General features: G+C 38.1%; 1 protein-coding gene across 1 annotated transcript in view; it reads right to left on the bottom strand.

Annotated features, from left to right (window-relative positions):
* Positions 1–652: 652 nt before the first annotated feature.
* TMX4 (thioredoxin related transmembrane protein 4) overlaps positions 653–12,437 on the bottom strand; it is a 51,828-nt gene continuing 40,043 nt past the window's right edge. The window contains exons 6-8 of the mRNA XM_063111341.1: positions 11,927–12,028; positions 6,383–6,446; positions 653–5,203 (exon numbers count right to left, since the gene is read on the bottom strand). Of these exons, the coding sequence (XP_062967411.1) occupies positions 4,833–5,203; positions 6,383–6,446; positions 11,927–12,028 (537 nt within the window). The 3' untranslated portion in view covers positions 653–4,832. The remainder of the gene's footprint in view (positions 5,204–6,382; positions 6,447–11,926; positions 12,029–12,437) is intronic.

The raw sequence follows: 12,437 nt of genomic DNA, 5'->3' as shown, positions 1-12,437 counted from the left end.
AGTGTTGGTTTCGAAAACCACTAGTTTTGCTACCACCAAGAATGGATAACCAAGTTCGTCTAGGCTGAGACACAGCATGACAGACATATTTCTCTTCATGAGCAAATAAGCATTCTAAGCCAGTTTCTCTGATGGAGGAACTTGGTGCTATGCAAATTTAACACTTTTCTTCTTACTACACATCCCCCTACCATCTTCCAAAAGAAAATTCAAATCTCCATTTCAGTATCAGAGGTTGTTGAAAGGAGTTACTTCACCTTCTTTGTGCTTTTCCATTGTTATACTGGTGGGGAAGGTTAGGTGTAGAATGGAGTCTTCTGAAAGCCTTAAGAGACCAGGCAGTTCAGTCCACAGTGTCTTAGAGGATTAGCAGCCTTACTTGTCATCTGCTCCAGCCCTGGCCACCCCCAGACTTCAGGATAGGGAGAGACCTGAAAGGTAAATGCAGTGAGTTTCCAAGGACTATGACAAGGAGGAGCTCTTGGATCTTTGGACTTGTCCTTGGTTTTGTGCACTTTCTAGAGCAGCTAAGGGCACATAGTTTGGGTTTCACCAAGCTGGGGCAGACAGGGATAGAATGAACAGACTGAATGGCATAGACACAGAAGAGAACTTTTTTTTTTTTTTTTAACAAAGTAGTATTTTTACTGCCTAGGCAAATTGCTTTTGTGAAAATAGTTATATGAAAAGCAATACACCATTTTGTTTTTTTACTTAGTCATCATTGTCATTAGGTTTTGATGCCAATGGAAATTTACAGTAAAATGAAAACATAGGAACAAGGATTATGTACATTCTGTGATCAGGTGATTTGTAATTCAGACAATGTACTGCCTGAAATGCATATTTTGATTTCTCATTTCAGTTGCTACAGATGCTATTTGAAGAAGCAAAGAATACATGGATGAAGTGAAAAAAAAATTACACTGGGCTAAATAATCAAGACTATTACAAAGACTGCAAATAACAAATGCATAATGTATTGCAGTATAAAGAAGCAGTGCTTTTAATATAAAAACTGCATTACCACATAGAAGCTGTCTAGTAACAAATATGATTAAACTACATTGGAAACATGTCAAAGTTGTGTAAGTCACACATATACAGTGTCACAGTCTACACAAATGTTTACTTGAGAATACCATCAAAAGGCCATGTCTGTGCTGAAGCTATCAAAGGCCTCTCAACTGAACCTCCTTCTTCGGGAAAACTGTTCACAAAGCTGCCTCATCAAGCTTCATCGTTCTTGTTGGCTACAGATTTGGCTTTTTCAGGACAAGCTATAATCTTCTCAAGAGGATCAAAATGTGAAACTGAGGTAAAAAGATATCACACAAGGAACTTTCTGTTGGCACAAAAGATTTATGTAAATACTTTCCAAAATGTTTGTATATTTGACAGGATGGATCTACCTCACATTTATAATACTGGCAGAGCTAACACTGCAACACTGAGAGGAAATACATAGCTAACCTATTGATACTCTAGCAAAAGCACCAGCTCCCCCCTTCTTTTTTTCACATCATGTCAAAGATTTTGGGCTGAATCTCAGGCTTACTCGATCTTTCCCACTTTTTTAATTTTTTATTTTTCTTTGGACTCTTTAATATTTCCCTTCATTTAAACGAGCATACCAGCTGTATTCCCGAAGGACTTGGTAATAAAAAGTCACATGGTAATTACTAGCCTTAAAAAGCGTTTTAATCATCTACCTCAAAGGTGTTACAGGATGCAGGCTCTGCAGACTTACATGTATCCAATTCATGTTGCAACATAACTATCAGTAAGGGTTTGGGGCTATAAAAGTCAAAATTTGGCTTTCTCCACAGTCAAAAGCCAATCCAACCAAAGCTTGTTTACTTTTTACTATAGTAGTTATTCTGAATTTCTTTATGTAGTTAAAGAGGCCTGCAGCTAACAGGCATGGATCATATGCACAAGACGATGTTGTAAGTACGTGCCCATGCAGTGCAAGACCCTATGAACCGAATAGGCCGTCCCTCACCCTGTTCAATGATTATACTTCAAAGAGGAAGAAAGAAACAGAATTGCCTGCCTGTACATTGCTTTAATATGAGATCTCTAAGCGAGCTGAGTTGTTTTCGCAGTTCTAGCAAGAGTTGAATATAAAAGAAACTAATAAAAAGGTAACTTAAAGTTTCAAACTTTCTAATCAATGAAAAGCTATCCTGCTCCAACTACCCACACGTAAACACCTGCACACCTCCATTCCAAAATCCAGTTACTTTTATTTCATTCATCTAATTTTAATTTTTATAAAATACCATTCTGTAATTAAATAATTGATATTACAATAGAGAAAATCATGATTATTTTTCATTTTATAAATCAAAATCATGTTTCCATGCACTTTAATTCTGGATTAAATATGAGTATTATTTACAGGAAAAATCCACAAAGTCGTGTGCAAACGTTAGGCTCATGATTTAATCTTAAGCTTAAATTATTCTAAGTTGACTTTTTTCCTTTAGTTTTATATTCATTAAGTACTGAAAACAAACCTAAAGGCTTCAAGTGAGAAGGATTAAATTTGATGTGTACTTATCAGGCCATTTAGTAAAAAAGCCCATCTTTTGCCAGGATGTCAAAAAAGGGAAAAATCAGGAAAAATAATATCCATAGACAGATACTTAAACTTTTAATGGATCCTCTTCTTCAAAATGTTTTTCTCCTCACAATCCAATTTTTTGAAAAGTATCGCTGAGAAAGAAAATGCATATTTATTACATAATTAGCTCCTATTTGGGGTCCAATTGAAAACTGGCCTTAGATTTATAAAAGCCAATGTAGATCTTCATTCTTTGCCCACTACTCAAATACTCTACAAAAAAAAAAAAAAAAAAAAATGAATATTTCAATTTGGGGGGGGGCATTATACTGAAAAGCCAAACTCTGAAGACTTTCTTTTGCCATGTCTCTGAATTTGAACTTAGAACTTACTGTTCTTTGAAAATTTTGTTTAAACTGTTTATAAGAGAAAGAAATCCAGTGACAGGAGAGCAGGCTCAGCTCAGCTCTGATGGAGAAAAGCTTCCTTGCATCAGGGCGATAGAACTGCCACCAGCAGAATGACAGCGCTTTGACTGAGAATGTGTCAGAGGCCAATGTGACGGGAGGGGTAGGAAATGGACATATGTCAAGGTTCTCCCATTCCATCAGTTCTGTGATGGTCTCAAACTTGAGGATGCACTGCTGTCCAAAGAAGACAATCACTGGGGACTCAAACTTCACTGTACTAGGAGAGGAGAATGTTAGGTAACTGAGTTGGAAAAATGACAAATATTCATCTCTAAAATATATTTTGTCAGAATAAAAACCTCCTCTGTGCAAGGCTTGCAACAGCCTCATTCAATCACGGGAGAGCAGAGTTTCAGAACCCTACCATCATCAAGTGAGTCCCATGCTTGCAGTTAATACAGGAAAGGGTTATCTAAACAGCCAGATAGAAATGTACTGCATTTTTCTTTTTAAACATGACAGAAACTTTTGGAATTTCAAAAAGTTATTATTATTCTGTCTGGACCCAAGGGGCACAGGATCAACTTTAGGCATTTTTCATACACATGGAATCTAATTTTATGACTTTATTCTAAGACATAAATCAGGTATGAGAGAAGTAGATGGACTGCTTTTCAGAAGACATTGGGATCCCTGGGTACTTACAATAGACTGAGTATTGAGGGATTTACAAAGATACAATTCTTTAGAAGATTTAGGAAGATAGAAACAAAATAAAACCTTTCACTTCCAGATATTGACTTTCATGAATTCTGTCACCAAAAGCACATTGCCGAAAGAAAACCAGAAATGATTTTTCAGTTATTATTAAGGTGGTACAAGAGCCAGGGAAGCCCTTGAGATGGAAATAGAACAACACAGTATTCAAGTTTTCTTCACAAGACTTCCTTGTACTGGCAAGACTTAGAGGACTTCTGGCTTCAAAAAGAATATTGCTAAAAAAAGCTTTAAAAAATTACTACATTTTGGGCAAAAGATTTTCAAAAATCTGTCCTATAAAATCCCTACTTCCTTTTGAATCTCCAGAGGTTACAACATTTCATTCGAGCTGCTTGGCAGTCATTGCTTCATAGATTGTAGTTACTGATTATCTAAACACTTAAGTTGGAATAAACACAATTGATATAAACCCGTCTGCTGTCTGAGTCCTCTCAGTATGGAATAATTGTGAAGAGGGTGAGTAGCCTGCAGGCCCATGATGGAGAAGCTGGAAAAATTAAAGGTAAGAAATGAAGCATAACAAAGGAGGAAAGCTGGGATGACTCCCAAGCTCTTTTCTAAAAGTATATCCAGGGCCCTCTCAATTTCTATCTCTAAAAAAGTGTTCATGCACTGTGGTGCCTGATGTTTCTTACAGTTTGAGAAAAATAAATACTTAACACATGAAAAGGAAGCAAGATTTCTGCTACACTTCGAGGAAGCTTGGGAGTAAAAGCTGCTTTGCTTTCATTTTATGGGGCCAGCAGCCTTGTCTCTAGAAGGTGCAAATGAGGGCGGGAAGTTGTCTTCTCTGGTCAAGACTCTCTAGCCCCAAGTAAATCAACTTGTTCCTATCTCAAGTCCCCAAATAGATCCTAACACCACGCTTGTTTTTCTGTATCCTGATTATCACGCTTGAAAGAGTCTCCTTAGTATACATGAGGCTTACTGCCACAAGACCTCATGACTAGAGATATCTTTTAAGAGAGAAGCTTGCTCATTCAGGAAAACTTAAGGATTTGGTTTGAACTACAGAACAGAGGGAGACTGACATATTCTTTTGGCCTGTGTCCTTGGAAATTACATCATGAAACCTACAGTCCTTTATCAGCATGCTGACTTTTGCGCTGCCTCAACGAGTCTTCCACCACCTCTGTGTCAGCTGAACAGGGCTGTTCAGGGACATCGTCTTCAGTCTCTTCAGGCTCTATTTCCTTCTGGGCCCCGCTGCCCTCTCTCAGGGGCCCTTGGTCATTGGTGTCACTCCTCTCCTCCTCCACACCAGCAGCTGCATTGTCCTCCTCCTCTTCATCCTCTACTTCGTCCTCATCGCCAAGGTCCTCTTTCTCTTCTTCTTCATCTACAAGGCTGTCTTTATTTTCTTCTTCATTCGAGTCATCTTTTTCTTCCTCTGCATCCTGCAACTGTTCAGCCCTATGAGCCTCTTGTGACCTCAGATTCTGCCCTGTAAGGGGAAGAAGAGCGGGGAACGTCCTCTGAATAAACAATGATAATTCAATAATCAATTCATTGTTTAGCTGTGAAATGAAAAAATGGAGGAACTGACATTTCCTCCACCTTGAAGCTATGATACCACACAGGACAGATTCACTGGTTGGCATCCTAGCCCCATCCAGGACTTCTCTACCCCTCTCTGGAGATTTTACTGATCATGTTGACTTTGGAAGACCACGTGGGCAGGGAGAGCAAAGGTTCCTACATACTCTGCATTTTGTCCCTTGTGGAATGCTTGGAGACCCACTGGTCATGACGATTGGTTCAGAAATGTGACGTAAACTGAACCAGTCAGAGTATTGACTCCCCAGGGATTTGGGGCCAGAGTCAGGAGGAAAAGCCTTCTCCCTTTCTTCAGGGACTGTTAAACCGATCAAATTTGAATTGGGACAATTGACAGCCACCGAATGAGGCACATGGAAACAGAAACCTAACATCACTTGGGCTATGCTTGAAGCTAGAATATCCCTGGACTTTTCAGATATGTGAGCTAGTAAATTTTCATTTTTCCCTCTAAGAGGCTTAGGGTTGCTGTCACTTTTAAGAGTTCTAACAATCCAAATATATTTTTTAATTATCTGTGGAATTCTCAAAGCTTCAAAAACTTCAAGAACTACAAAGAAATATAAGCTTATTTAAACTGTGACATAAAATTCAACAATTATAAAATCTCATAAAAGTCTTTATGCAGTCTCAAAAATAGTCAGGAATAAAGACATGTAAACCCAGGGCCCCTCGGTCCGAGAAGCAGTATGAAGCAGTGCAAGAATTTAGGGAGACTGGTTTTAAAGGACTTAGGATAGTTACCGTCATACAGTAGAGACTCAGTAAATGTGAGTTCCCTTTCCTCCCTTCTAGTTCTAGTTTGATGCAGGAAAAAATGACTAATAAGGGCATACACCTAAAGGGAATAAGTAATCACCAAAATGCAATATTCCCTAATTTAAGAAAGGGGAAAAGAGAAATTTTTGTTGAAATCTAACTACAGAGCATATTTTAAGGAATTTGGTAGCAGTGATGGTTTGGTCACCTAGCTAACCAAAGCGAAGACCCACTTTTATATGAGCACAAAAGGGCACACCACAGAATTCCAAAAATACTCTATATTACATGAGTTTATCATACTTACCAGAACGTTCAGATAAATGCCTTGGAAGTGGCACATAGATACATTCTGATATTACCACCAAGACCTGGAGGAAAAAAAATGATTTCACAGTGAGTAGATAGGACGTTTATTACCAAAGGTGCTCAAAATTAGGCCTTGCTTCTATAACCAGATATTCTTAGACAAATAATTAGCAGCTAGTCAAAAATCTTCAAAAAAGACAAGGATATAATTAAGGACTTTCTACTTTTCAAATGTGACATAATAAAGGAAAATATTAGTGAGAACGAGAGTCACAAATTCAAAAGTCTACAGACAGCCCCCTATAAATGGATGAATCAAGCAGGTATATAAAAACAGACACTATCAGCCAAGTCTAAAATAATCTTTTTAAAAACACTAACCTAGATAAACAAAACTGCACTGTATATGAGCTGCCTCTCACCAATGGATAAAATCCCTTTCCTCCACTGAGTGGGAGAACATCTTAGGCTCTAGAATTCTGGAGTACCATAAGAGATTTGTACAAACACAAATTGTGAGAAGATTCCTCAATTATGTGAATTAAATCCTGTTTTAGACAGTGATTGATTGACTTCACCTTGACATTAACTGCAGTACCAGTCACTTTCTACAATATAATAAATATGTCTTTTCCCTTGATAAACTACAAACTCTTTAAGGGCAGGATCACCCCAGTCCATGTTCCACATCGGGGACCAGCATGGGCCATGGTGATTGAACTGACAGGTTGTATCAAACAGGACAGAGTCAGCTGAAGCTGGAATAAGCTGGAGCTACTCTCTCCATCTGTGACTTTTCTCTTCCCCTATAGCACCACATGACACAAAGAAATCCAACATCAGAAGAAGCTGCCTGTTTAGGATAGCTACACATTTCTTCCTGTACCTAGCTGACACTTGGATTATGACTTCACTTTGAATAATAACCCAGTCTTTAGAATAGAAATAGTACTATATACATCAATGCTTTATAGGTGCCATGAAAGTTTAAATAACCCAAAGTCATAGTCCTTTTGATTCAATTTTATAAATATTAAATGAGTACCCTAATTTGTGCTCAGGATTATTGCTATTCATATACTCATTTATTACTGTACTCAATATTTGGTACATTAGGTTCAAGGTACTATGTTAACATCTAGTGTGGGGAGGAGTGGTTTGAAAAGAAAAAAGTGGCAGCTTAATTTTAAAGCAATATAGAACGTATCACATGAAAAATGAACAAAGCACTTTGATACTTAAGATTACAATTAGTTATGGGGTGGGTAAAGATCAAGAATGACCACTTGACGCATTTGAGGCCCTGGGCACAGTCAGGAGAGGATGCGCAGCACCAGCTGCCTGGCTGCTCTAGCTATACCAAGTTGGATCACGGACCTATGGATCCAGAGAAAGTCCTGAATGCCAGGAGAGGAGACCTGCAAGGTGGGGCAATGGGGCGCAGGAAGGCCCTGTGTGTTGTGGAACAAACTGCAAGCCGTTAAATCCACTAGAACAGCATTTCAACCTAAAAGAATGGAAGCTGAAAACCTTATCATATTTTTAATATGATAATCATGTGTTTACTAGCTATTCATGGGACATAATGTTTATTAAGACTTTTCTTTCTTCTTAATTCCACTTGGAGGGGGAAATTTTTGGTCCTGACATAACAAGGGAAAGAAGAAATATCCCCCAGTGACAAGAAATACCAGCATTTTCCACAAAGCCTGGGAGGCAGTCAGTGGCACCTATGATAGACCTGGGCCCTTTAGAGGGCTGGCTGCATACAGGGGCCTAAGACAGACTTACAGAACAGTCTCATCTTTGTCTGTCGTTAGCTGTGTGACACTGCACAGCCACTGAACTGCTCTCTCGTATTGTTTCTTGAAAGGATGAATTTGGGCTAGCCTATCACCAAGGTCTGGTTTCTGGGGCCGGCCCGTGGCTCACTCGGGAGAGTGCGGTGCTGATAACACCAAGGCCCCAGGTTCGGATCCCATATACGGATGGCCGGTTCGCTCACTGGCTGAGTGTGGTGCTGACTACACCAAGTCAAAGGGTTAAGATCCCCTTACCGGTCATCTTTAAAAAAAAAAAAAAAAAAAAAAAAAAAAGGTCTGGTTTCTGTCTAATAGCATGCAATTCCAAATATAAGTCTTCCCTCTCAGAAAATGGGAGGACAACCCTCTCACTTTTTCAGATTCTCTCAGTTCAAGATATATTTTCTGGTCTAGAGGACCATCCCTTAGAAATGGCCACTTTCTAAGCCACTATGAATGACACTGTTTAAAAACAGGGTCTATGGGAGACTGGTGCCTTCCTCTTCATCTTATACTGTGACCCTTTCAGGTTTCAGCTTCTAGCCAGATAGGCTCATACAGCCATGAACCCAAATGAGGAGGGCAGATGGATTTAATATCTTTCACAGAGGGTGACATCTATGCCTCCTAATATGAAGACCCTCCTCTATGGCTAGGCACTGGTCTGCAGCATCAAGAAAAATAATCTACCTAAGCACCAAAATTTGGACGTGTCTATACATACCAAGTGAAATGGAGAACAGATAATAAAGGCAAAAGAAACCTTGCCCTTCATTTTTCTGTGATGGATCTACTTGAAAAGCCTTTAGACCTAAGCCACCGGGATCACTGCCTATGTTCTCTATTGCTCTTCTTCTTGTCTAGAGCTTTGCTATCTCTCAACCTCCAGAGCACAGTCACTGATGGCAGAAAGTGATGCTGCCAGAGTAATCAGATATACTGACTATGCATTTAAGGAGCCTCCTATATAGGATTAAAATGAAAATACTTGACTTCTAAAACTAAGCCCTTTGCTTACACATGAAAAATAACATTTAGTAAAATATCGCAACTATTACTAAGCTCAATCCTCAAAACAAACAAAAATCAAACTAACAGCCTTGTTTTGACTCCCATCTTTTACAATTAGGAAAAAACATAGGAAACATAAACACTGAGCTTCGGGGATGCCATGATTTGTTCAAAAAACTACTTCTCTATGGAAAATATCCTGCCTCTCTCAGCTGCTACGTAAGTTAAACTTCATGAAGGCTCATAGGAGGAAGGAGAATCGCAAAGGTCATCAGGACCAAGCGTCCCATGTTTGCATGTCTGGGCTCTCCTTCAGCCTCCAATTAATGACAAAGGTGTCACAGAGTGCTGACCCACATACCTGAAGATCTCACCTCTAGTCCTGGCTCTGTGAAGTGGAAATGCAAGTGAGTGACAAAACCTCTGCTGGCTGCAGGTTCTGCATGAGAATGGAGTATCTCAAGGCTCTTTCCTTTGAGCACTAGGCCAATTCCTACTCTTCCATTCTGGGAAATTCCACACTCAATAATTTTATCTCAATTTATTCTATTTGAAGTATTCATTTAATTTTGACTCTGTTGGTGAGACTACTGGAAAAAAACCTGTAGATGCTAGCTTTCCAATAGATGTGGCATTCCTCAGGGAGTCTGAGCAGGATGTGAGGCAGCTGCTCCCCTGGGAACATTCAGAGCCAGCCTCAAGCAGGTTTGTCCAGCAGCACCATCCTTTTACCCTAGTGTGCTACCCAAATATCACTCTCTGTGTGGCTAAGATGTCAAAACAATTGAGAAACACTTCTCCATAATCCTAGAAGTCAGCAAAAATGTTATTCTGGAACAGGTGACTTAAAATGAAGCTTTTTCAAACTATTACTAATTCACAAAAGATAATTTAAAAAGCACATAAGAAATTAAGTATTACTGGAGACAAAAATTCTAGTGGTTGTATACACACTTTATAGTTGTAGAAAAGGCATTTTTAACAAAGATATGTGTTTGTTATTTTCTGGAACTGTATTCACAGAAAATGTATGAGTCTATTACTGGCTTTGTAATTATTATTATTTTGTTAAAGTTATCTTCCCAACTTCTTATAAAGTAATGAAAGTCTATCTCACTTAATCATGTAAACAGTGTGGAATCAACTCTCTTCTTTCTTCAGGCCAAGCCTCCAATAACCTTTCGTGTACTGATTATTTGTATCTAAGTTTCCAAATGAACATAAGGCATAGGTAGGCCTGACTCAATTTCTTGGACATAAAGTCATCTTCAAAGATAAAACTCTTTATGCTGAGAAGAATTTTCACTGGTCTTCCAATAGGTGCACTCTCAACCTACAAAACCTGTAAATCTCTGACTCATTCAGGATGTTGTAGTGTTCCCCTTACAAGAGCCTCACACTTATGCAGCCCCAAACTACACAGCTAGAAAAATCTAGCATTAGACAATAGATGGTAGAAGCAGAAACGGTCACATTTATATCCAAAGTCAAATCCCTTTAGGCCTGCACGATGGAGACATGTTAATTAGCAATAAGATTAATGCAACAGAATTGGCCATACCCAGCATCTAATGAATGAAATATACAGATATCCAAGTCCCACCTCCACCCTTGAGGTTAACATCAGCAGCCAAATCTCAAAGATAAGCCATGATCTAAACATGTTCATCGAAAATAAGATCAAGCCTCCTTGGATCCTTGGAGTTATGACTTTGTCATACCAAGTCACTACTAAGTCAACTGCTAACATTTTAAGCTTATATTTATCTATTGCGCCACTGGCCCCGTGCTTATTTTAAGCTTATATTTAAAAAGACCTTGCTAAAGAGTCAAAATTCATTATAAAATGGAAGGAAAGCCTTTAAGATTACCTGAGCTAAAAAACTGTTCTTTTATGTAAATTTTTAGTAATCAATTATTCCCATCATACAGTGTTTAGGAGCTATGTAATTAGTATGTAACATGAAGGCTTTTAAGAATTTACCTTACAGTTTAAAATGTAATCAAATTGATCAAGTGTTGGTTAAGATAAAAAATGATTTATATTAAAAAGTAAGACATGCCAAAACATTTATACTGTCTATAAAGTTAAGTAAATACATTTATTATTCCAATTCTCACATAAAACACCAGGGGAGAAAATGCACAAATACCTACTGGATTCTGATTTCCATGTCCAAATAAGACATAGTTTTGCATCTCTCCCCCTCACCCCCTCCCCACCCCCACAGCAATGACTGTATTTTTTACCTATGTTCTATCTACGTTATCTTCAAAATCCACCTCAGGAAAATCAGAGTGTATAAGTAGCTGGTCAGAATTACAGGTTCAATTGGAGAATATGAACAAGAAAAAATTCACAACTTGGCTTTATCACCACACTACTAATCAAATAGGCAATGCATGAAATCACAGCTGACTTAGTTGTCTTGAAAACTATCAATTAAAGTAGGGTCTCTGTTTCTTCTTTCATCACAGTCTATATTCTGGGCAGCACACATATGTAAGGATATTTAAGGGATAAGATTATGGGATAATAATTTAATAAATTTTCCATTATATCTCACAGTATCATTGAAAGCAGTGTCAAACAAGCAAATGCTATTTAACTGCTCAGATTACACACAAAAAGAACGTTTATATGCCTTTTCTTTCTTGGCTACTTTTTAGTTTTATATGAAACCCATTTTGTTTTAAAGACAGAAAAAAAGATTGGCATTATCTCTTACCAGTCCCATGAAAAGGCCAAAAACCAAGGTTGCGATGACGAAAAAGACATAAGAACACCAAGCAGGAACTCCAAGTGTCACTGTGAAATAGTTGTGAAGATGCTATAATCATAAGAAGAAAAAAATATATTTACTTGTAATGAGGACCAAAAATATTTGAATCTCCTTCTCTAGCTATAACTCAAGTTTGCATATTGTCTCCATGGATATCAGTTCCCAAAAAGGTTTCCATGTCTAAATGATTCTTAAAGAACAAATAAAATTTTACAGCACTGGGAAACCAAGCACTAAACAAGGTCATATCTAATTAGAGTTATACTTCCTTAGAATTCATGATCTGGATAGTTCTGATAGAATAATTTTGCTAGTCCTTTTGATCCCCCACCCGTAATAATTACCTATTCTTCAATATTTACTCAAAATATGGCATCCGTGGAAAGATTAAACTTCTTGGACCTTTATCAACTTTTAAGTAAAACTAAATTCCCACTTACAGAACACCAACCATTTA

Source organism: Cynocephalus volans, chromosome 1 (assembly GCF_027409185.1).
Source record: "Cynocephalus volans isolate mCynVol1 chromosome 1, mCynVol1.pri, whole genome shotgun sequence".
In the NCBI taxonomy this organism is placed as follows: domain Eukaryota; kingdom Metazoa; phylum Chordata; class Mammalia; order Dermoptera; family Cynocephalidae; genus Cynocephalus; species Cynocephalus volans.
The sequence above is the reverse complement of the archived record's forward strand: the minus strand, read 5'-3'. Positions and strand labels throughout refer to the sequence as shown.